This window comes from Sparus aurata, chromosome 5 (assembly GCF_900880675.1).
Source record: "Sparus aurata chromosome 5, fSpaAur1.1, whole genome shotgun sequence".
Classification (NCBI taxonomy): Eukaryota; Metazoa; Chordata; class Actinopteri; order Spariformes; family Sparidae; genus Sparus; species Sparus aurata.
Genome location: NC_044191.1, coordinates 9,957,189 through 9,983,631, shown reverse-complemented (window position 1 = coordinate 9,983,631; position 26,443 = coordinate 9,957,189). Strand labels below are relative to the sequence as shown.

The 26,443-nt window shown below is 40.2% G+C and overlaps 2 protein-coding genes across 7 annotated transcripts; both read right to left on the bottom strand.

Annotated features, from left to right (window-relative positions):
* Window positions 1–280: 280 nt before the first annotated feature.
* On the bottom strand, window positions 281–9,904 carry dbnlb (drebrin-like b). 6 transcript variants are annotated; one of them, XM_030417652.1, is made up of 15 exons: window positions 9,711–9,904; window positions 7,538–7,593; window positions 7,198–7,310; window positions 7,036–7,110; window positions 6,608–6,757; window positions 5,378–5,455; window positions 4,806–4,957; window positions 4,666–4,720; window positions 4,353–4,424; window positions 3,970–4,093; window positions 3,530–3,646; window positions 3,136–3,210; window positions 2,862–2,920; window positions 2,691–2,775; window positions 281–1,635 (listed from the first exon to the last, which is right to left on the bottom strand). In XM_030417652.1, the coding sequence occupies exons 1-15, from the start codon at window positions 9,791–9,793 to the stop codon at window positions 1,499–1,501; spliced, it is 1,431 nt and encodes a 476-aa protein (XP_030273512.1). In that variant the 5' UTR covers window positions 9,794–9,904; the 3' UTR covers window positions 281–1,498. The 6 variants fall into 6 exon arrangements, with proteins under 6 accessions (XP_030273512.1, XP_030273514.1, XP_030273513.1 ...); XM_030417654.1 differs by lacking the exon at window positions 3,136–3,210; XM_030417653.1 differs by lacking the exon at window positions 4,353–4,424.
* Window positions 9,905–10,379: 475 nt separating this feature from the next.
* On the bottom strand, window positions 10,380–17,347 carry ube2d4 (ubiquitin conjugating enzyme E2 D4). The gene is made up of 7 exons (XM_030417533.1): window positions 17,043–17,347; window positions 15,265–15,328; window positions 15,088–15,119; window positions 14,896–14,973; window positions 14,655–14,760; window positions 13,224–13,317; window positions 10,380–13,116 (listed from the first exon to the last, which is right to left on the bottom strand). Exons 1-7 carry the CDS (start codon window positions 17,064–17,066, stop codon window positions 13,071–13,073), a joined length of 444 nt encoding a protein of 147 aa, XP_030273393.1. The 5' UTR covers window positions 17,067–17,347; the 3' UTR covers window positions 10,380–13,070.
* Window positions 17,348–26,443: the final 9,096 nt, after the last annotated feature.

Below are 26,443 nucleotides of genomic sequence, written 5' to 3'. Positions count from 1 at the left end.
AGTCTGCAGGGCAAATAATTTGCAATTCACCTGAACAAAGATTTAACTGAAGGATGTGGGAGAAGTAAAATCAGATTTTTCGTGTGAAAATGAAACCTATGCATTAGAGGTGAATTCCCCAGCTGTTGCCTCATTCCAGGAAACCGATTGTAGAGCACATACTGAGTCTGTGTATACGTCTGAGTTCCTGTTAGACCTCTGAAAATCCCTCATGGTGTTCTGTTATTTCAAACTTTTCTAAAACGTCTGCAGCCTGTGAAAGAAGCGATATGACGACACAGCTTGTTTATTTATTTTATTATGAAGAATGTCTGTGCATTACAATAGACTCTGGAGAAACAAAAACATGAACAATGTGTTGGAAAAGACGATGCCCTTTTCTATTCACGATCGATTCATTTTTCATTTTTTGTCGACTGACCTAAAAGCTTGAAAGAGCAAGTACGTTTTTTCCATGATTAAAACCCTGATCTTCTGCTGTTAAACTGTCCAAATGTTTGATTAAAAATGCCACCAATCACTGCGCTTCCTTCCCCTCATTATGGCACCATAATACCACATATTAGCTATCAGAGAAATCAACCTCAGACCAGTGAGATCAAAAAAAAAAAAAAAAGAAAAATGACGTAGAAATTGGATTTCTTCTCTTCAGCTCTTCCCTGGTTCAGATGATGAAGGACTTGAAATGAAAACAACTGTTCTATACTCACAGTTTAAAGGGAACTGAACCGTTTTATGCACCCCCCCCCCCACTAAAATCAGCCACCCACAGCACAGCAAACATCTGTTGTTTTTTTTTTGTTTTGTTATTTTTAAATATTCACTTCAAACACAGTCAGATCAGTAAAACATGGTTTGAAATTCACACAGGATGTAAGTTCAATCACATAAAAAAAAACAAAAAACAGGAAAATTCAGTCTGCCGGTAAAGAAAGGCAAAAGCAAGGCAAAAGATTATACTGTAGCTGGTACCACCATCTTTGATTTTTTTTTTTTTCTCAAATCCTGAAATCTACAGGAGCATTTGCTACAAATACAACAAAATCATACCTGAAATAGAACCAAAGTCACTTTGTAAGGAATGCTAACAAGAAGTGCCGTTAATGCTCACAACTGAATCGAAGACTTAACAAAGGCTGATACTGTACTGCATCACATTTACAGGTAAAGATGTATCATTGGGGCGAGTGGGAGGGAGTTTTGGTCGGCTATGGGTCTTCACAAATCCCTAAACTATGCCGTCATTTGGTCACAACATCAACGATTTAATGGAATTGCTTTCTTGAAATGAGGAGAGATTTCAAAAACTTCTGGCCCAACGATTACCATCCGTTCATTGGTCCATGGCGTGGAGGATCGTTTGCTCCGTTCCAGCCTGTTCAGCTCACTTGTGTGCGAGGTGCTGACTTTGCTGTGTGTTGTTTTACTGCAGAGGTCCTCTGCCAGGGCTGCCAGTGTGATAATCTTGGGTGGTGGGGGTTGGGAGAGCTGCGCTGGGCTACATGAGCTCCACGTAATTGGCCGGGAACATACCAAAGTTGCCGCCCGGTCCAAAGCCTCGCCACCAGCCCTCGTCGATCATCTCGATCCCGGTGATGATGTCGTCGGGATCGAATGAGATCTCTGTGTCGTCAGCTGGAGAAGAGGAGCAGAGTCTCATGAATGTCAGCAAAGTTACATCAGTGGTGAGCATTTTCAAAATGTTACACTGTTAGACTGTTGAAAAAGTCCATTAGACTATAATACAGGGTTCGTAGACATTTTTCAAGGTCAAATTCAAGCACTTTTCAAGCACTTCTAAGGGTCATTTACAAAATTTACCAGCACCTTATCGCAGGAGTAAAATACTTTTCTACAGGAATATATATACTCATGATTATTTATTTTCACTTTTTATCACAATTATGTACATTGTATTATGCTGTAAACTTCTATAATGATGTTTCATAATAGCAAAAACTTTAGAAATTAAAGGAGAACACAAAGTTTATCCAAAAAAAGGGAAGCCACTTGGCGTTCTTCAGGTACACTTGCAGCGAGACAAAGAGAGACCTGAGGGCACCCTGTAATTTTCTTTTTTGACATAAACTTTTATAAGCTGTTTGCTTATTCATCAAAGTTTATTAATATTGAACGTGTCATCAGTCCAAATTGCATCAAATTCACTTTCTCCTCAGCCATCCTTCTCTATTGCCCCCAGGCTGCATGTGTGACGATACACACACACACACACACACACAGGTTTTATTTCTGCTTGTAATAAGCAAACTATCCAGTCTGATCCCAATGTTGCCAAGACACAGAGTTATAATGTCAAGCACTTTCAAGCACTTAAACTAAAATCCAAGCACTTTTCAGACCTTGAAAACACAACATTGAAATTCAAGTACTTTCAAGGATTTCAAGCACCCGTACGAACCCTGAAAATACCTACACTGCAAACATTAAAAAACAATCTTATAACATTATTTAATCATTTTTACACAAAATGTGTATGTGCAGGTTTAAAACATGGGTACACCTGCCGTATTTATGTGATTGACTTTCAAGTTGCCTATAGGAAAGTTTACTTCTGTGATACTTTGTAGGATGGTTTTGATTCCATTCTTAGGTTGATTGACCATTATTGCTTTTATGTTGTAGTACTAAAAAAAACAAATAAAACAACAAAAAAAAAAAAAAACCCTCACCAGCCTGGTAGTCATACAAGGCTCTGGCACAGACGCCTCTGTCTGATGTCTCCTCAGCAGGCACCTCATCGTTATTCTCCTCCACCTGCGGGTGAAATAAGATTAAGAATCACTTACATGACGGAAAAAAACAGTCAAAGCATTTCCTGCTGAAGGGAAGTAAACAACTACCTGAGCTGGCTCTTCATAAGCCGGCTCTTGGACGTAGGAGTTGGCAGCTGGTGCTTCCTCTGTAAAGAGAGATTACCATCAGTGTGACTGTTGGTCTGTCTCTCTACCAGTAGGTGGCAGCAGCCGATCTCGACAGCCCAGTTTGGCTGCAGGGATTAATAAGTGCTCATGACTAATATAATAAAATAATACTAGCATTTTAAATGAGAAGCAGATGGGAGGGTTGGGAAGGTGGTGTGTAAAGGGATAACTTCTTGTGTGAAATGGGCCCCACCTTTAAGCGGCTCCTCGGGTGTCACCTCCTGCTCATCATACTCACACCTGGACTGCCCATCAGCCTCATCAGGCTCTTATCACCCAAAACACAAGCACAGACATGCATGTACACAGAGGAACACGTTCACATGTGCACACAGGCTGAACACCACCAGACATGAAGGCCACATTTCGCTCATGGAATAACAAACGAATTATCTGGGAGTTTCTTAGCGTACAGATAATACACTCAATGGAAGCATGACTAATGATGATTTTGAGGATTATGAAGATGATGACGCACAGAAACAACAATGAGAAATGAAGCATGCAGCTTTTAGCTGAGTATGAGACTGTAACCCAATAAGTTGTGTATGGATTCTTTGAGTGTGTGGGTGTTTTTAAGCTCACACCTGTGGCACGGACAGGAGAGGCGGAGCCTGCAGGCACAGGAGAAGCTTGGCGCTGAGGTGAGCTGGGTCGCTCACTTTCATACACTGTCTTAGACAGAAAAGGGCTTTGCAGACGCCCTGAGCGGAGACACATGGAAACCCCCAAAACATGCCAAAACAATGGACGAGAGAGAAGTGCAGAGAGGTTGAGCAGAAGAAGAGAAGACACCATAATGGAGACACAGTGTTATTAATGACTATGAGACCAGTAGACAGTCTGATGGAAAGTTAAAGCTCTGACAAAGACAGTAGTGGGAAACAATCTCCTCTAGAAAACAATCACCAGTTTTTACCTACCGCTACCTGACAGCGAGGCTAACAGAGCTTTGCAGTGATGCAGGAGGGACATTTAAAGCAAACAGATTTATATGGTGAGGTCAATGTGTAAGCAGGGGTGATACCTGGCTGGGGGCTGGCGGGGGCTGCGGCGGGCACGTCAGAGTCACTTGGAGTTATTCCTCTCTCTCTCTGCTTGAACATCTCTCTGGGGTTTACAGCACGCTGAGAAATGAGAGACGCTGCCTCCTAGATGTAGGAAAACAAATAATACGCACAATAAGCATAAGACAGCCATATCTTTTTAATAATGTAGTGACAAGTGTTGCTGAGAGAGCAGCTACAGAACTGACGTCTGTGAATGATCATAGAGAGAGGAGCGATCATGCAGTAAAGACTGGAAGATGTAACGCTGAGCTTGAAAGGGAAAGAAACAATCAATAGTTTGGAGAGAAGCAAGAAAAAGAGGTTTGGCCAGAGGAGGGCACTTTCCGGAAGGGGAACTCACGTTGACCTTTTCCACAGATTCACCTCTGTTGACTGCTTTCTTCTGGGCCGCCTTGGTCTCCTCCTGCTCCTCCTGATGGTGTCATATCAATGTTGGTACTGATGGCATTAGCTACCTCCCTGATTTAAGTGTTTACAAGTGGAGAGTACTACCCAGACTTGGGGTCAACATAATCAAAGAAAAGTGGCCAACACTCATTTCACACAAATCCACACTCATGCTGCTTTGAGCATCTGATCTTTACGCCTTCACATTAAAAACCCATTGATGTAAGGTGTAACCTAGTCAGCTGATGGGACAGCGAGATACTCACCCAGCGTTGTTTCTCCTGCTCTTTACTCTCAGCCTCCACCTGCTGCTGGTACTTCCTGTGAAACAAATGACATTTTAGACAACTATCAACAGCTGCCACAGGAAATGAACCCATGTGAATTTCCTTCAGTTGCTACCTACTTTTGTTGGTCGATTTGAGTGGCCCTCTCCTTGTCCCTTTTGTCCCTCTGAAGTGCCTCCTTGGCCTCTCTGTCTTTCCTATCTTTCTCCAGCTTCTGGCGCTCCTCTTCGGCCTTGCGTTGCTCCTCCAGGCGACGTTTCTCCTCCTCTTTCTGAAGGCCAAACATACCGGCAGGGTCAGTGTTGGTTTGACTGTCTTGCGAATATTACTTTCATTAAAAAGCGTGATTACAAAATAGTTTTTCTAAGAAAATTGCATGCAATGCGCACCAATTTCTGGGTGCAAGACAGTATGGTGATGAGCCAAAACTGCAAACAAAGGACAAATCTACAACAATGCCTTCGCTGACTATGGATACATTCATGATGCATAAAAACTGCCTGTCTTGGATTTTTATACAAGATTTACAAATAAATGGTGACATTTGTCAAATGTTTCAAAAGTGCTAACTCTTGCAATATTGAGGGAGGTTGGGGATTTAAAAAAAAAAAACTTGAATTAAAAAAAACAAAAGCTTTTTTAGGAGTTGCTTATGGCACAGTTGAAGTCAGCAAAGAGTTCAGTAGCCAACCTCTGCCTGAGCCCAGAAGTTGTCTTTGTTGGTCTTCCTGATTTCGGACATAGCGTTGGTCTTCTGGTACACGGAGCCCTACATGAAGAAAAGACCATTTATTAATGCACAAAAACAGACCAAAAATGGTTGTATCTAAATACCAGTTAGTTAGCATTCTTTAACTAAAGCTAACACATCTTGTGCCTTTTGGGGCTTTACAACGTTATTTTTGCCGCACTGAGTGAAACCGTGCCATGCTGATTTGCTTTCCCGTTACCAGTTTAACTGCACTGAGTGGAGCCAGGCTGTGCCCCGGATGGACCAACTCCCAGTTATTGTGGCTTCAAACTGAATCTCTGTGGTTTGAAGTTTAGTTTCTCTCCTGCTTCCCTGAAAGTTCAGTTTCATCATGTTCGCTTTCAGACATTTCAGGATTCCTGATAAGTGACAGCTGGTGAAAACCCAACATTTCCTGATTTTGCTGCTTCATAATAAAAAAAAAGCTCTCAAATAACTAAATCAGGGAGGGCTTTTATTGTGAAAATGTATGAGAAAATTCATGGATCTTTGTTAGCAGCTACTCTTTGAAAGTACTGCAGGGAGGAAGAGTATTTAGAGCAACCATTTCTCAAGACAAGAGCATCAGCAACTAAAGACACACCTTCAAGCAGGTAGCCATGTTGTTGTTGACATGCAAATCCCTGCTCCGCTGGCATGATGTGCCAAGTCAAACGGAGTCAAGCGGAGTCAGCAGATGTGTACGGAAAAGCTCCATTTCTTACTACTTGTTATTCAGTCATTAAAAATATGAAAATGATTGCTCCTCTCTAACTGATGAAATATACTGTATATTCCATTAAAGTATGAAGACATGATGCGTCTAATTTATACAGTGCATGTTATTCTGATTTTCTTTTATGATCAGATATGAACGAATGGTTGCTTTCTCGCATAAAGAAAGCATGATTATAAACAAACAAAAATAAACTAAATTCAGTGGGGTAAGGTTGTTCTTGGAGGTCGCCATTTTTCCAATTCTGCTTTTGGAGAGTTGGTTTGATAAATTGTTGTCAGAGCTAGAACTGTCTGTGTGAAAGGAAGGCCTTCACAAAGAAAAAACACAAACACTTTAAATGTATCCACATTTGGAGATTAAGAAGCCTACATAAGATCTTGCACTCTGCTTATCTTTCTAGCATGAAGCACAAACAAACAGGAGGGCATAAGCAGGAACTTGGTCATACATACCACAGGACCCTGAGGACCGCTGTCCTGGAAGCGGCTGGAAGATTCTTTGTGGAAGCTGTAGTTCGCTCCTGAGGCTTTGGCCACCTTTTGCATGATCGCCTCGGGTTCCACGTCGTCCTCTGCTCTGGCGTTTATCGTGACGTGGGCTCCCTGAAACGGCACGAAAGCTCATTTTAATGCTCACACAAATAGAGAAACACTTGCACTTATTTTGGTTTGTGCGTGCACCACCCAGCAGTCGGTTCACACGTGTGTTTTTTTTAGTATGATGAAAGGCAAAGCTTTGCCTGCAGCATGCTTTTAAGTATCGTAAGTGCTGCTCAAAGCCATCAATAGCAAACACATTAAATCCTCTGAAAGCACACGGGGTGTGTAGTAGAAATCCAAATGCATATTTAAACGAGACCAAAATACGAGTTAAGTGTTACCGTAAGAAAATTGGCCATGGAGCGGACATGATTTGCACATATTCCTTTCCTGGCGTCCTTCACTCCCTCTCCAGTCTGCAACACAAAGGATTGTTCAACAGTTCAAGGATGGCCACCACAAAGAGGACAAACCAACGCACAATAGTTAAATGTAGCACAAACCCAGTTGATGAGGACATATTTGGGCAGACCAGAATTGGGATCCTGGACCCTGCAGAAAGCATACATCACTTTTCCACTGTTCAGTTCCTCAACCAACTCCTCCAGTCCTCCATCTGAAACATAAACATTGTGGAAAAGTCGAATTACTGTGGTCGGTTGTGTAACGGCTGACATTTTTCCCTCTACAAATGATGGGGTGAGAAAGCAGAGGCACGCAGTCCCTTTGTGCCGATGTTCCAGTGCTGCAGCTGTATGCTGCTGACAATGAAATTCCTGCACGCATTTGATAATATCGTGTTGCGATCATAAAAAAAAACAAAAAACTGTAATATCTACTCACCTCCTTTTTCTGCCAGGCGAATATCATTACTGTTTCCCTCATAGGTGAACAAGGCCCTGTGGAAAACAACAGATTAAGGATATTAAAATACCAGCAATACAGATCACACTGGCGGACAGAAAGGCGTTTGTTCCAGAAGTTGATGCGTACCATTTCACACTAAACATAACAATGGATGTTTTGTTAACCCATTTTAACCTCCAACAGGATACATTTCACTTAGAGGAAGTAGGTGAGTATAAATATATGTAGAGCGTATCGCTGCAGATTCAATCCCATTTTATATCAGTCATGTCAGGAGCCTTTACAGGAGGACCAACTTTTCCTAAGTATTACACGCCCACGTCATCTTTTCTCTGGCATGTCATTAGCATGAGGGCATCTGAAAACCTCTTGGCTTCTGTGCTCTTTTAGTTAAAATCCAGTCTGTCTCCTTGATGTGTGGTTACGTTTGACAGAGGCCATTATATCGGGCTGAGAGTACTTTTTTATACACTGAATTTAAAGTAGTTACGAGATATTATAATCGTATTAATCAAAACATTATGCTGACAAACAGTGTCTTTTTTGTCTCATGTTTAGGTTAGTTGTTAAGGAAAGTATATAGGCCTATATAATAATGTATACACATCCTGTAGCCTTTATTGTTCTATTAGTGCGCTCAGTAGTCATTGGTGGGAATAAGGAGATGAGGCAGGGATAAAGCTATAAATAAACATAGAGCTGAGACCATTAGTCTACCGCCAGAAAGTTAATCTGCACCTATTTTTATACTTGATTAATAATTTCACTCAGTTTTTCAAACCTGCCAGCTCCAGCTTCGCAATCGAACCGATTTAATCCTTTCCTTTGATGCATATAATAGTAAACTGATAAAACGAGACATTTAAAAAATGTCACCCTGGGCTCTGTGAAACCATGGCGGGCATTTGAAATTATTTTTCAGATGTTTTACAGTCAAGGTAATTATTAAATTAATAGACAATCTGCAGATTAATCCGTGAATTGTAGCCCTAATTTAATGGTGCATAGAGAAGATTTAATTAAGATTGCAAATATTATCTGCACCTTTAGGTCGCATTTAATAGAAAACCATTGATGCTAAATGACTGAGACACAGAACAATCATAACTTGCTGCGCTCCAAAACAGATCTGCCCGTATTATCGTCGTTTGGCCATGACATGATGATCGCCTTGCATATTACAGTAAAGATCCCTTCTTGGAATGTCAATTTCAGATCAGTGTGTTTTAATGTTCTTTAAATTAAAACCCTGTGAAACAAGGTTAGGGTCAGTGGTCTTTGCTTGGTGTTTACCCTGGATTCATTGCATACTTTCGGGGCTATGTAAATGGAACTTACTCACACTGAAACTAGGCCGTGAACGATCACTTCTTTATTCTACCTAAGCATCTGAACTTTTTGCTGTCTGCAGCATGTCAGAAAAACTTCGATACCAGCAAGTTGTGATATTACGGGGCGGTGGCTGACTTAAATAGTTAAAAGTGAGAAACGACATTTACGGAAGAGATGGTGTGGGACCAGCGAGAGTCCCTGGCCAATTCCACCCTGGGATTAATTACCGGTAAATCAGGTCATCATTAAACACAGAAGACGTCATCAACAGGTCATTTTAACTTCAAGGCGTCACAAACACTCCTGTAATGTTAGACAACGCACAGAGGAAGTTCTTAGATTTGACTTTCACATCTTAACCATATTTAGCTAACTTCTGATATCTTACCAGGAAGTGGGTAAGGTAGCGAGCAACTTGCTCATTCAAATTTCGCCACACAAGTCAGAATATAGCCAAAAACACATGCAAAGCTTAAAGATGAAGTGTTTAACTTAGCCTGTTGGTTAGTTGGTGAGTGTATCTAGCTAATTGACAATGTAACTGGCTATTCAGTTAGCTCATCTTCAAGCGTTAATACACGTCAGACTGGCGATAAATGTGAGAAAGCTCCCAGATGAACAAAGCCGACTTTACCTTACATTATCGCTAATTTACCAGTTAAAAAGGCTGGTGTGGTACACGAAGTACCATTAGGTCTAAGGTTAAGTTCATGTAGTTAACGTTAGGTTGACGACTGGCTCAGTGCTAGCCAAAAACTGCAGCTAACATAACTGCTCCTACACAGGGCTGACCCTGTTTTTAAATGCTGCTCCTTACCAGTTGGTACTTGATTTTTCATCTACCACTTCTTTGAATGCAGCTGTTAATGCAGGGCCATTTTTGCTGAGGTTAACTGCCATCGTTGCGCTGAGTACAGCTAGCCAGCTAGCTATCCGGGATGCGCCCTTCCTACTGGGAGGAGTGGCGATGATGCTGCTGACTTTCAACCGCACAGGAAGCTAGTTAAGCTAGTGGCTGAGTGTAGTGGCTTCGTCTCAGCTCCATGGAGCGCTGCATATTCTCACCGCCTCACTCCGAACGCGCGGATGTTGTTTGCTTTTTTTACTTTTACAGATTCAGCTATCAATTCTGATGATCCTGCATTAATGATCATTAATCAGAGCCAAATTCACACTTTAGCAAATCGATATCGAAATAAAGATCGCTCTAGTCTTTGCAGATTGTTGTCTGCACCGCAAAACCTCGCATGAAATGGTGTCGAATCAAACGCACCCTGAAGTACAGCGCTCGGAGGTATAACATTCCCACATTTTTCTGAATATTTACAGTATTCTTTCTGGTTATGTTGGCATGTGCTCGGAAGTACAGTATATCCAATTTTTCTCGCATTTTTTTTTTTAAGGATTTTTCTGATCTCAGCTCATCCATTAATTATAATTATGGCCCAAACTACCTATTGTAAACACACAAAAAATGACTGCAGACAACAGTAAACCAAGATGAGTTTATTCATATGTTATGACACGGTCAATAGTTATCTTGTGTAGGCTATGTGAGGACATGTGGAGGTTCATGGTGGCAGTTCAAGCACACATATTTCAAATTTTAAGATGCATGAAGGCTGGTCCTGCATTCAGAGAAAGCCAGGCTGAAATTTTCAACAAAAATATTGGTGCTGTTCAAGCAGGATTTCATGTCTACTGATGAAGTGAATCACCCATTTCGGGGATACAGCCCTGATAGCAAATTTACAGTTCATGACAATGTTCTCTCTGTATATATACACAAAATGAGGGTTAAGGCTAAAATTTTAGTCAGAGGTGTTAGGCAAATGAATTGTAACGAAATCCCTGATATCTGGCAAATGGCTGTGAGAAGGTTCTCCAGAGTGCAAAGCATGCCAAGCTGCCTATATAAACTCTACTGAGCACACTGGACATAGGAAGTCAATGTCACATCACTCATGTGATGAATTGAGGCGGCATTCAATCGTACAGTTGGAAGATACTCAGCTTTCAAATAAATAAATAGCCAGATGAACAAACAACAACGCACACAAAGTTTTAACTAGTACTATAAACACACAAGTCATTTTCAATTGTGGTCTGGCAGCAGAGGGACTTTTCACTGCGTTTTGAGTATACGTCTTTAAACCTTTTAGTATATACTGTATTTCAGGACAACTTGTTTTAACAATTTTCTCTACAGCAGCTAACAATGATGCAAATCTATATTTGGTGCCTAAACCGTGGTGTTATTTCTACAATCAAAGCTTCTAAAATTTTCATGCTTTACTATGAACCTTTCTGGGTGAATCCACTCAATAATGTCTCAATAACAAAAATGTATCCCCTGTTATTATATCAAATAATTCCCTTTATATTGGCAGCATCCGCACATTATGAGCCAAGATAAAAAAATTAAACAAAATTATAGCATTTCCTAACTACTTTATCCAACGGTCACAATGGATTATATTAAAACTAATATTACATTATGACACATCACAATCATGATCAATTCTGGTGACATTAATGGAGAAAAAAAAAAACTGTTTAAACCTAAAGCTTTCAACGATACAATACAAAAGGTCACAAATGTATCACCCAGACTAACTGTTTTACTGTCAGTGTGGATTATTAATCCCCAAACAAAAGATGTGTTTGTAGACCTGATCATGAATATAAGAAATGTTGACAAACTGAAAATCACCTGATATTTAAAGCAGATTACATTGTCATGGCAATTACTGTATTTATTCACCTCAAGTAACCGGATGCACATGACTTGAACTTACTAGGTTCTGCAAAATGTCAAGAATGTTTAAGTTCCCATTTTGAGGATACTGAGTGACACTAGCTGTAACCAAAGGCCATTTCATTTCAAACAAACAGTAGCATGTTCAACAGCATCATTTAAAAGCTGTTCACATGCAGGTGTCTTCTGAAAATAAACTGACATGTTGATGAGAAGAACTGGAGAGAAATAATGACAAAAAAAATCCTCTCTGTGAAAAAAAATGACAGTACTTCTGGGACAGCATATTTTTGTGAGATACAGCCTATATGCATAAAGGACTTTCAGGAGTGCTTTGATCATTTTGCCTCTTCAGGAAGTGTAATATTTTCTTTTATGTGAACTAAACAATGAACTTAGATAAGTACCATTTTTTAGAAGCCTGATCATATGAGCCCTGGTCATTTTTCTCACCATGGGTCACTGCATGTAAAGGCTGATGAGTTGGTTAGATACCTGAGTAACTGTACTGAGGAAGTGGCACACAGCTTAGCTTTAGGCCAAAGAGTAGCTATGTTCATAGCTACACAACAAGTAACACGTCAAACAACAGTAGTATTTTGTGCACTATGGACACCAGCCATGGGTGGTTACTTATACAGGATATTAGGGCAATGACAACATGAGTGAGAAAAATGGAAGTTGACATTCACCCTAGTGAGACCAGGGCCCGCTGGCTCCTAAGAGCAGCTTTCCAGTGTCTTCAAAAACCTCTAAATACTGATGCAATTTGAAGTGACTCTTTATATCTTTCACATTGTTTCGGGGTAGAGACAGTGTGTGCCAACAGATCAGCTGCTGGTAATGGCACTGCACCATTTTGTGTTGGACAGGGAACATTCTGCCTCAATTGCACGTATACCGAAAAGAACAACACAGAAAGGCCACTAAATACATGGAAGTACAGTAATAACAAGAAATCCAGTGGGACACAGACAGTACCTCTGAAAAATGAAGGGACAACCAATCTCCTAAATAAAATTGAACATTTTCTGAGTAGCACAATGATATGAATCATGAACAGTGAAAATGATGCGTATGAATAGCAACAATGCTAGTGATAATCACAATAGCAGGAGTAACAGTTTAAAGTCTGAGTGTGGCGGTATGAACTGTGAAGAGTTTCCGGTATTCCATATGGGAGTGCTTTAAGGAGTCCATCAGGTCCTGCTCAGCAGATCCATACAAGTCATGAAGGACAGCACATGGTAGCAGCTCAGCACATGGAAAGCCAGGTGGCACTGTACCTCATTGTATCGCTTCCTCCTCCAAAAGATGGGCTGTTGACTAGTTTTTTTCCCTCTGTTGCTCATTTGCCTCAAGTTACAAATCAAATGTGTTTCTTTTGTTCTTAAATGTATTTTGATCTCCCTTGCATTCTCACATTGCATACTTCTGTGTCCAATCTCTTGCCAATTTGTTGTACCTGTAAAACACAACGTTTAGACAAGGTTTCAGGTTAACTTAATCTTCAAAAATACCAGTGAGCTAACTTGGATGATGTGGTAAGTCATATTATTGCTTTCCACTCACCTTTCCCTGTCAGCCTTGTATGTATGTGCGATCTCTGGTACCAGTGGGTCGTCCGGGTTTGGGTCACAAAGAAGAGAGCAGATAGACAATAATACTGTGGAAGAATAATTCAGAAAGAAGATTACAATTTACTCAATGTGACAATGACAGGGGGTTAATTGGCTATAGCTTTGAGAAGCAGGGTTGACAGATGTACAGTAATTATGATACTTGTATGGTAATTTTGCCTTCTTTAGGTTGCACGATCAATAATGCCAATATTGCCATAATGTATGATAATTTACCATTTTGTGACAATTACATCAGTATCGGTTTTTACCTACATAGTCTCATTTCAGTACATGTCCTGCCGTGCAAAAGATAGGAGAACATGGCAGAGCAATATTGACAAAAGTCAATCTCAATATGTTTTGTGCCTTTTTTCCTATATATGACACTTAATGCCATGGACCTGATTTGACATGGTCTTTCAAATTCGGTCTTAACACCTGACTTGAGACACAAGGTTGAAGACTGACATCAGCCTGGAGAAAGTTGGATTGCACAAATGAGGAGGAATGTATCAACATCACCTTTTCACATTATACAAACCTGCTCTTCCTGCTTTCAACAGGAAGAAAATCAATGCCAGGAGGAAAAGGTAAAGGCTACCAGAATGCAAATGATCTGTACAAAGTACTTGAGAGTAGCGTTGTCACGGTACTGGAATTTGACACAGTAAAATGACTGTAGTAAAAATAACATATCACACAAGACCAGCAGCCTTTGCATAGCAAGGCTGAAATAATTTGCCAATACAGAAAAGAGTGAGAAAGTGAAGCTAGTACATATGTGTCAATACTCATCGTCAAACTAAACTGTCATAACTAATTTGTATTGAAATAGTTTCAAATATTCAGAATTGATGTGTATTGGAAAATCAATGTTATACGATTACACTACTTGAGAGTCAGTGTTCTTTTGATACTGCAATGTGGCAAGAAATTCAATAATCTGACATATACAGTATGTCATCACTGGGGAAGTAAATGAAACAGCACCTGCAGGGATACAAGAGCCAAGGATTTCAGTCAGAATATAATCTAGTAGTCCATAAAATAATCTAAGGTATGATTTTCCCCCAAACTACCACATACTTACAATAAAATAGCACTTTATATTCAGCTATCCTAATTAGGATTGCAGCATTCCAACTGTCTATGCAGTTAAACTTGTATGTATTTTTATATATAGATGCTGAATATTTGAGTGATTTGACCTGTCAAACCTAGGCGTAGCTAATAACCAAAAACGCTTGAATCACATTTGACTGTGACAGAGTCAGGGATCTGGTAATGTGCATCTTAGTTAGTTCACAACTTAGTTAACAACTGTTTTAATAATAAAAAATAAAAATAAAAACTCTAGTATAAATCTTGTGACATCCCTTACCTTTTGATACTGTAAGTGCAGGTGACCACTGTGATCTCAGTATATCCAGACAAATACTTCCATTGCTGTTGATATTAGGGTGGTAAATTTTTGTTGTGAATGCAACCTGTGACAAAAGAGGAAAAGAATTCTGAAATTTTCCAGTGAAGCCAATTAACTTTACAACAGTAAAGTAAACGAATGAGAAGTGAGTTGAAGAATGTATGTCATTAGGTGACGCACAAAGCAGACCCTGACTCACTTTGGGTGGTTTGAAGGGGTAATCTGTCGGGAAGTGAATGGTGAGGAAAAACACTCCACTCTGATATGGGCTGTCACTCTGTTGAAGTAAAAATAGAAGCAAGATAAGTTTGATGACGTGCAAGTTTATTTATTTCAATTTCGGTTTTATTTCAATCATAGTTCAATGAGGTTGAGTTAGTGTTTTACTTACCGGACCCATTATTGTTGCCTGCCAATGAAACACTGGGGAAAAACAATTAAAGATGAGTTAGTATAAACATCTGGATGCAAACTTCTAACACACAATGGCATACTCACTGCTGATGTAATGTATTGATGTGAAAAATGTTCAGACTGACACTGATGCAACAATATTCTAAGTACTCACAATCATCTCCGACTGGTCCAGCGGAGCACTGAGCAGGTGGGTCCCTCTGCAGGTCAGACAGTTCCTAAAAACAAGACAATCACATTTCTGTAGTAAATAGTTGTTTGCCTTAACAATCGATTATCGGTTAACCATTAATAATATATGAAATATGTTGGTCATTTTTCTTCTAGAAAAACTGTTTTAAACATTGACATGATCCATGTTCAATCCAAGGTCAGAGAAAACAACAAATAGCTCAAAAACAAAACGAAACAAAACAAAACAGACAAAGTAAACACCAAGTTACTTGAATGATAACTAAATAACAGAAAATAATGCCATCATTTTTAAACTGGGGAGATTAAATCCCAAACTTAAACTGAAACTACTACATAATTGAAATGTAATGCATGTCTCCTTATGTCTATCATTTTTAAATCAAAATGTATTTAACTTACTTTATTTCAATAAAATACCTGTTCTCATACCAGCGTTATTTTGCTATATTCGATAAGAACACATTCGTAATTTGTACTTCTTTGTGTCCCTTTGTGATTGTTAGCTAATACTTTTTTAATTGGTTACATTGTTAACATCGATTGATCAGTTAATTATTAATCATTAACATCCTTTGCCTCAACATAAGGACAATTCACTAAATGTCAAAATAATGGCTACGGATGAACAATGTTTATTTTGGAATAACTTCCACTTATCCTGATGGATTTAGAAAAAAAGCATGACTATGGCTGTCTGGCTTTAAAGTAAAGAAGGCCAACTTAACCTTTTGAGGGGTTCGACCGCAAATTATTAACCAGGTTGTAATTACTACTAGGTTTTATTGGCAGCCATGTTTGCTGTGCATTCATGACCCGGGCCTGCTGACATGTACACGTTAGTTATGAGACAGATGACATCATAAACATTTCTGTCAACAGTGTCATTTAGCCCATAGATGTTGCCTACGGGGAGTAACGAGGCTCAAAAGAAAGACAAATATGTTATGCACGAAACTAGTTTGTAAAAATTCTCTATTACATCAACAATGTCTGTAAACACTATGGCCAAACCCCAATACATGCTAGCACGGATACGAAAACAACAGTTGGTTAAATAAAAATAAAGCCTGTTATTTAACATCTCTTGAAAGGAAGCGTATCTATTCTGTTATATAAATACACACCGTGGCCTGCTCCAGTGCCCCATTTACCATTCCATATATGGCAACACTGACACTAGGGTTCAATTTTGGCAACCAGCAAAGCAGCTGTCATTTAGCGACTAAACACATCGACAGCCGAACTGTTAGTGACCAAACACACGGATAAAGACAACTGACAAGCTACGAAATTAAAAGCCAGTCCTGTACATGTCAAACGGTCAAACCAAAGCAACGTTAGCTTGCTGCTAGCGAAGCGCTGCACTGCGACGAAATGACTTGTTTAGCTTGTTAGTTGACGCTAGCCACCTTTACTGAAGTTCCTTACTGACCAAGTGTCAGAAAGAGTGACGAAATGCTAAACACAAACAAAACAGAGCTGTCAGAATAATGGCGCTGATTGAATGGTTACCGATTGCTAACGTTACTGTAGCAATGCACCAACAGGGCCACCAGTTGTTAGCTCGTCTTTGTCTGAATTATTTTCAAAAGGAGCACAAAAAGCAGGAAAGTAAGGCTAAGTCGAGCGACACAAATGGGTACACACTGGTATTATCTGACCAGAGGATTCCACACCCAGAGAAATATGTCTGCAAGAAGGTATGGTTAGCACATGAAAGAAAAAACACATACTCACCTTCTGAATTCTCTTCAACGCCATTGCATCAATGGCTATGCTAGGTAGCCTGTCAGCTAACAGTTAGCACTTCACACATACAATTTGGCTTCTTTGGCCACGTACTTCCAAATCTCACTTCACGGTTAGTCAGGAAATTACGTCTAACATATAACAGGCTTGAAGATGTTGGTCTCTCGTTTAACCTAGACGAGAAACTGTTTGAGAAATCTTGTTTAGTTTTTTTTTCTTTAGCTAGCGCTACAGATCAACCAAGATATTTTGCTCTCTCCTCTCATCGCTGCTCCTCATCGTGCCTGGCAATCAGGTTGTGGTAATATCGCGAGACTTTTAGTGACATCGTGATTGTCAATTTCAACTTCCATAGTTGTAGTCCAGAAAACATTAAGATTATAATTAGGCTATTTTTTTTATGATTATTATTATTATTTTTGTTATTATTATTGACAGTTTTGACATGGTCTACTTAAAAAGATCGAATTCTGACAGCTTTTTACTATCAATGCATATCATCACAATAGTTATCATCAAAAACTGCATATGACCCACTTTTTGATCAAAGCTATAGTTATAGTATATACAACTAGGTCTATAGTTGTGTAGTTTTTGTTCATTTGTTTGTGCAGCTCAAGGAGCTAGAACTGACATTTCGTCATATAATGGTGTGTGGAATAATGACAATTAAATTCATCTTGAATCTTGCAAATTCAATATTATCATGATGTCACGCTCTGAAATGAAAATTTCACACAGCTGCTCTTTAGATATTGCTGGGTACCTACTTCTATTTTGTCTGTAGCTACCAATTCTGTCACTTCCGTTTGCCACTTTATTACATCCTGCTTTCGATCAAAAGTTGTTTTTATTGTAGTTGTCTTGAAGCGGTTAAAACCTCATCTTGATCAATGAAACATCATCCTCATCATCAAGCTGGCAAAAGTAGTGACACAGATAGGAAGGCAATGGTGTAACGTAAGGGTAATAAATGGCTTCAAACATATACAGTCTTCAACACAGTGACTGAGGCCAGGTGTCCACAAGATGTCACTATTTGAAAAGAGCAAAACACACACAGGAGCCAGAACAGATTATGCACAACTTCAACAGGAAAAAACGATTTTGCAATATTTACATTTGTCATTCATCAAGTCGAATGCTGCATGCCCAGAATCAATTAATTTACTCCAAAGTTCTGTTTACAAATTAATTGGTTCAAGTGCAGACGTGCATGACAATGGAGCAGCAAAGTACAATGGAGCCAAACACGTGTATTATTTACACGAACACAAGAATAAAGAAAAAGACTATAGAATTGTTCATTCAATACCCAATCATTGTAAAGGCATATTCATCTGAGTCAGCTGCATGCTCCGGTTTCTGCGCAGCCTTGTCTCGCAAAGCCTCATGAGCTTCCCTTTATATGTCTTAAACAAGAGTGAAAAAAGAGCTCTCATTATTTTAGTGAGTATGTATGAATGGGTCGCAGTGTTCATTCTTCTTAAATGGCTGATTCAGTGTCAGGTTGAGGATCCTATCGTCAATGTGACACTGAGAGGGACCATTTTCCTTTGGAAAGCTGAAGATTCCTTCAGATAATATCTTATTGTTTGCTCATCCCTGTGCTCTCAATGACCTGCCTGTCCTCAGGGCCTGTCTGTAATCAGATTCAGCCAGCAGCAGAGGTAGCAGTTTGGGTCTTGTGCAGCAGGGGCCTTGTGGTCTGAGTTTGTCTACTTGGAGAGGCCATTTATCAGCATGAGGTTTTCAGACACAGTCAAGCCCACACTTTGTTGGCTTGAAGCCTCAGTTCACAAAGCCTCCCACAGTCACCCACTGTAGAGTCCTCTGAAATCTCAAATCGCATTGCTTTTTCGTGCTACTGTGTACTTTTAAACCTATAGGGTTTGTTGCTGACACACGAGTGAGCCCCTCAGTTACAGGCTGATGCTACCTTGTAAACTTTTGAAGCAATAACCAAGTAATGTCTTTGTTTCCATCAGGCGACATATCACTGACCTGTATGGGGAATTTCCCACCTATATCCAGAAGTTCAGTTTTGAGTTACATGACTGGTGCCCTAAGTTCTGAATGATGTATGAGCCAAGGTGTGAATGTGTCAGAACTGGGATGATATGGGTGGGGGTAGGAGCTTAGCTGACCTGTCTCATGAGGACTATAGCCTATAGTCTTGTTATTTGAAACCATGGACTCAGCAGACTCGAGTGATCCATCTCTTTAGGTCACATGAATCATCATAAGTACAAGTTCTATTGTATAACAGAAAGCATTCCACTTATTGTGGCCAATTACGCCAAAGCTGTGTCTGAGCTTAAGTGTTTCCCTATCTGTGGCACTTTTCCCATGGTTTGCGACGACAAAGCACATATGCTCACTGTCATTTTCAAAATTAACTTAAATGGAACTCGCTAATGTCTGAATTATCCAATAAAAGCGCAACCAATTAATGCCGAGCACAAGCCGGGCTCACAGTCCCCAGAGGTGTTCTACCTTCGGTCAGTGTATTAGCTTTCTGAGGGCTCTCTTATGGAACAAAGATCCATTGTTCCCACATACTAAGAGATATTTGTTCACTCCTTGTATCAATGGTCTTGATTTGATTATACACTCAGGCAATATGTGCAAGCAGTGCTCATGTTTGCAGTGAAGTCAGCACTCTGCACAATCAAATAATTCTTGAGCTAAGCAACTGGAAAAAAAGGGTCATTATGTATGGAGCAATCAGCGTTTCATGGCTCATTTCCTTAGCTGTGATTTGATTTAGCTTGTCAGTGTTGAGGTGGCCTTTGACCTAAAAAAAAAAAAAAAAGAAAAAGAAAAAACAAAAGGATCATCCCTGAAACCTTCCCTTGCTTTCTTGTATCGGTATTTGTGAGCTGCGCAACTTGGATCGATAACTAGAAGTCCATTATAGGATCGCTCTGTAGCTTCTTCTCCTGTTTTGGGTATTAAAACAAGCTGGTGACTGCATGTTGTTTTTGGCTTACACGGCTTAAATGATGCAGTCATATAAACATTTACGGCTTCAAGGATGTGCTTATTAAAAGACATTATATGCTGTAGCCGTGGCTGTAGGGAACTCTGCAGGTTTTTATTTTTGGCTTAATTGCCAAGCCGGTTACGGGATGCCTCATTTACAAGCAGGGGTCCTACGGTACAAAAATCATACTGTAGCATTTTAGTGTTTTCAGAGAGCAGACGTGTTTAAAGTCAGAGGCTGGGAGATTTTAAACAAGAATCCAAAATACCAATCATATGTTTTGCATGTACCATCTGTATTGAGAAAGTACATTTAGCATTCTTAGAAATGTGTCTCCAGACTAACTTTTTACACTGGTTGTACTGGTGCGCGTAACTACTTCATTTTGGTGCCCCAGGAAATAATTCAGTGTGTGACCAAAAAAAACCCAAAACATTTCAATTTCAAACAACTCATGTAAATGGTTGTAAACAGAATACGGAGCATATAAGTGTTTTTTTTTCTGTTAAATCACATCACAGGCAACAAGAAATTATGATACATTTAAAAGTGCTGATGTTTGAAGTGTTTTCTGAATATCAGGCGCACTGATGCAACCAGTGAAAATGTTTATCTGCACGTGACAAATGTTTGAGCGCATGTGCGACCAAAATAGTCGCACCCTGGAGCCCCGTGAGGTGAAGCAAATGTGGACGATTTTCTTCTACAATGCACTAACTACAAGAAAAGAAACGAGTCTCATAAAATGTGAAAGTGCAGGTAAAACTAGAGCCCCAAACTGCACCCATGTAAAGTCCTTCTCCAAACACACTTCACATTCCACATTTGGACCAAACTAACATCACCAAACACTGTTATTATTACAACAGCAAGCATGAGTTATGGACTCATCATCACTAAAATGATTTACGTTTTTTTTTTGTGCGTGTGTTTTTTTTTTTCAACTCTTCTCTGATTATCAGGACTTAATGTCTCTCCAGAGAGAGCGAAGAGAATGAGCTCAGATCCCGTCCCCTGTGTCTGTCACCTCTGATCCACCCTTATCAGATGTGCATCATGTGGAGCACAGGCACAAACCACCCATATAGTCATAAAGAACCAGTAATCCTTTGGGGTTAAGCACTTAAAGAGCAATCCCCAGAGCCCCCTGTGTCTCTGTGTTGCAGCACAGTTCTGGCACGGTGATTGACAGCTCTGGAAACTGTTTTACTGTGCTGCTCTTGCAATGAGTAGTCTCCCGAGCCGAGGTAATAACTAGTCTGGAGTGTTGACTAATACATCTAGCGGTGACTCGTCGTAATCAAATGCGTTCCAGCTGTTTGAGTTCTGATGACAATTTCAGGTTTTCCGAGTTTGCTGAGCTTCCTTGAGAGACAAAGGAGGGATTTCCTCTGAAACAGACAGGCAGTGGCAGCACCAACAAACCACTTGGTACTGTTATCAAATAGAAAGTCTGACTAAATATAAACTTATCTCTGCCAGTGCAGACATGATGGAGAACCTAACAGCTGAAGCCATTTGTATGCGATTTCTACAGGCTGTGACAGACAGTCAGTTCATGTGAAACAAAAAAAAAAAAATCCTTTTAGTCACAGCATAAGGTCATATTTTGTGAAGGATGTAAAAAAGGAAATATCCTCTTTGCACTTTTGTTGCAGCCAAGCACACACGCTCAAACACACACACACAAGCAACCCCCTCACCTCAGATTTGAACCTTAATGTTGCCAGTCCGGTTCAGAAGTATTAAAGCTGCCACCTGTCGTTTGACAGGACTTTACTGTGCAGAGGTGTGTAGTTAGTGTCTGTGATTGTGTGTGAAAGCAAGTGACGGGGACACGGGGGGGTTGTCCATCCTGCCGCACAATAAACAGTTTGTTTCCCAGGAGCACCCCTCATGTTCCTGTTGTTGGCTCCATCGCTGCTCACTGGGAAACGTCCTGGCCTCTATTGTCCAAGAGGTCGGGGGTCACAGGATGCTCCTAAAGGCCCAAAAGGGGAGGTAAGAGGTTCGATAGTGAGGCATGATAAAGAGCTAACCCCCACCTCTCCTCCTCCACGAATGCACCCCTTAAAAAACAAAACATTAAAATTGCTTCTTTTTCTCCCCGCTCTTGTCACGCCGTCTTTCATTGGAGAGCCCAGTCACTATCGAGAGTTTCAGGAAATGAAATCAGGACAATGCTCCGACTGACTGTTTCATATTGAACATCCTGATCGCCTCTGTAGAGCTCTGTCCCTTGCGTGCGTTCTTTGCATATCTTTAATGGAGGACCACGAGCTTTCCCGTACAAAAAAAATTAAAAAATGGGACATTCAATCCATGCAGCTAACAGGCAGTAAGGCATATCGTTAAAGAAAGAAACAGCTAAGAAAGGAGGGGTTGTACCGGACCAGTCTCACCACACAAACGTTATATTTCAACCACAGACACTGAGAATGAGACTATGGAGCAGATACGTGCTTCTGATTGCAGTGACCTTTTAAACAGCAGAGCGAATAAACACTCATATAAATGCTGTTTTTGCCGCCCGATTAAACATGTCGCCTCGTGACAGCAGATGTTTATAATATTCAGACAGAGGCGCCGCGATGCCAAGAGGGAAACTTCTAGCACCTTTCTTAAAACTGCATTCAAACTCAGTTACAGTTTTGGTGTGCAATTATGTCCTGTGAGGTTAATATTTAAGGCTTCTGAGCAATAGTCTTGATTTTTTCGTTTTGTTTTGTTTTTTTCTACTGCACTTGAACCGAAGAGCTTTAGGGCCTGCAGTCTGTCCTGTGCCTCAGTGTACCAGAGGAATGGAATGAGTAGACATGCTATTCTCTAGACATTCACGGGGACACATTTATCTTTTTTATGGGGTTAAGCTAACTGGAGCTTTGAACAATATTCCAGATGCTTGTTGCACTGGATTTTATCTGCCTATTACTGATGGAATCACCGTCCGCAGCACCTCGACAGCAACAAAAATGCCCTGATCCTTTATGTGTATTCGTCCCTAAACTAATATTATTGTCAGTCTATGTGTTGCATCACATTCGAAGAAGCTGGAGTGCAAACAGATGATCTGTTTTCTCACTTTCAGAGGTAAAACATTTAACTGAATTATTTACCTTTATATTTGGTAGATGGTGAAGCAACAGATGAAGAGGTATTCACATCTTTGATTTAGTAAAAATACCAACAACAGTTCAGAGATACTCCATTACAAGTATTATCCTGTATGGTTGTTATTGTTAAGGTGGAAGCCTCCTCATAAATTTAAGATTTCCAAACAGGTGCTCTTATTATTAGACCTGATCTGTTTGGAGCTCTCTATAGCTCGGACCAGCAGCGTGAAGGGAAATACTGGAGACACCGGAAAAAATCAAATCACGTTATCTAACCCAGATGTGGAATGATGGCGGTGAAATGAACAGAACAGAAATGTTCATAACATTAAAAATAGATGGGCTGCGTACATTGTTTTTGACATTTATACTTGCTGTTTCCTTTAGAGATCTATGTACCAAATTCTAATAATTATATATATTTCTTTGTATATTTTGTATTTCAATGGATGTATAAGCAGTGATGGAATGTAACTATGTACAGATACTCAAGTTTTACTTTTACTTAAGTATGACTTTTGGGTACTTTTACACTGTGTATAAGTGTATGTATATATTTATAGATGGGTACTTTTTCACCTCTTATTATTTTGCAGTTGTCTTTCCCATGTGTCATTCAGGGTGGGGGCGGGAAGGAGGGGAAACTTTTAAGACCGGAGGGGCAAACAAGATCCCTTCTGTCAGTTATCTGATGAATGTCACAAAAACATGTAGGAAAACATATAGTGCAGTGTCAAATATTATAAATGTATGTATGCAGAGACTTGTGATTTGCTGTCCCACTCAACCTAACCTCAGTAACTAAAAAGTAAATGTTTGATTGCAAAAAGTGTTATCTTTCATTCAAAGTCTCACTAAAAGAAGCTATAATTAATATCTTTATTATACTAATATATAAAATGACCATGCCACAGTATGAAAATGTAAGTAAAGATAAAATAAGACAAAGACAAAATAAAGTGAATAAGTGAATATTAGATTTACATTCATCAGGCGGCCAGAAGTCATGTTTGTTTACAAGGTCATCATTTAAGCTTAAAATATAATCTTTCTGAAGTTTTACACATTATATTATAATTTAATTACAGTGGAAGTAATGGAAGTTATGTGGTGTTGAGTAGTTCAATCTGTAACAATGTGCCATATTTCATTATGTGGAGGTTTTGTGTGTTGCAAATGTTGACCTGAAAAATGTAACTACAGCAGTCACATAAATGTACTGTCATGGGGTAAAGGACAATGTTTGCCTGTGAAAGGTATAGGAGGAAGTATAAAATATCAAAATAACATGCGCAGTGCTGCATGAGTAATCTTACTTGTTGCATTCCACCACTGAATAATTGTGGTATTTCACTGTTCGTCTTCGTACGTATGAAGACTCGCAGCGTCTGATGTAAGATGAGAAGTTAATAAAGGTAACGTGAGAGACAATAGGCGCAGCACATGGCCATCTTCACTTTTCAACCACAGGCAATTATGAATATAATGCTCATAGTTTGAGTTACATGTCATGAATCTTCCTGGAGGCCTGACCCTCACCTCGTCCTGCCCTGTCATATCAGGTTAGGAGTTTTACTGGAGCGGGGACGTGACAGCTGGAAATGGTTTGAGGCTCTCTGGATAGTTTGTTTTCAGACCACGCTGCAGGGAATGGACGAGAGACACGTGTAGCTTCGCCTTTGGCTGTTGTGTCTCATGGTGATAAAACTGTAACTGTGAATGATATCACTGTAAAAAATCTGCACTGCAGCATATTTAGTCTGCTCTCAGTGTTCCCCCCTCGAAGTGTGACAGGCTGATCGGAGCCGTCCAGGTATCCCAGTAATGTGTCACTATCTGAGTTAATTAGACTCCTGTGTGCTCCGAGCACTTTGACCTGTTGGGGATTCATTTCCTGGCCTGTTGTGTTTCTAAGTCTGCAAGTAGGGTTCTGGCATAATTTGCGTTCTCACTTCCCAATCCTTCTCAGATGGTGGGGTGCTGTTCCTTTCTTTATGACCAAATAAATCTGACTGGTGCCAAAGAAAAAAAAAAAAAAAGAAAAAAAAATGGGATTAAAATTCCCCTTTCGCTGTCTTGAGGAGCCCAGCTGCACTGCACTGTTTGTTTTCCACAGCACGGTGCAGCTGCAGAGTCGAGCATTATTGAGAGGTGGGCCAGAGCAAAACAGAAATGACTTATTTTTATTGGCATGCGCCTTCCTATTCAGTGAGTGATAATTGTATTGTGGAATTAGAAAGTCTGGTTAAGATAATTTTAATGTGGTTAAACTTGCTCTCGGTGCACATGTAATATCTTCGAGGTGGTTTTCTTCCCTCGCAGGACTTTTACAGTAGCTCGGTTTTTTTTTTTTTCTTTCTTCTCACAACCAAACGCTCTTTTTCTCACAACACTCTATTTCGGAAGGCACACTGTACTCGCGCTTACTGTATGATGTCGAGGCGCAAGGGCTAACACAAATAGTGACTGTCGCCAGAACACAAAGGCGGCTTAAAGATGATGTAAAGTCTGCAGACGAAGCGTGTACAGTAGCCTCGGAGGATAAAAAAAAAGAAAAGAAAAGAGGCTGTGCTATTATTTCACACACACAAAGCTATTTTGACGAACGCACGCAAGCAGCCAGCCATTCACACAAGAAGGTCGACGAGAGCGAGGCAGACAGCAGTGGAGGGTTGATGCACCGCGAGATAACGCAGGAAGAAATGTGGTGCAGCAGGTAAGACTTGTCTGTGAGCAATATTATCTGGGCTGTGGCACTGTTCATGTGATTCTCGGTAAATAATGTCTGATGGTAAATGAGTGTGACCGCCCGGCAGGTTTATGTGAGCTCACTCCCTTGACTGAAGGTGATCGCTCGATACCTCCCCCTCACCTCGGAACAAAGTTCACCAGAGAATCGAGGGCGCTGGGCTCTGTGCTCTGCTTAATTATCGGAATCATCTCGGCCATTTCTTGACAGACAGGCCTCCGCAATCCCGTCCGTTCTCGGTGAGTGCAGACGCAGCTTCCCTGCTGAGATTACACTGCTGGGCACATCAGCTTACAACAAAACACGGCACCTATTTTACAGCAACAGGATCTGAAGTACCAGGGAAAATAGATGTTCACTTTCAAGAGAGTCCGCTCCCTCGCAGCTTAGACAAAAGAACACTATTTTCCCCACACAGCACAGCCTGTACAAATGGTTGAAAATAAATGAAATGTATCACATAATATAAAGGAGACCTATTAGATGGAGAACTTGAGTGTCTGTACCAACAGAAGCTCCTCTTTCCAACAGAAGAACACTG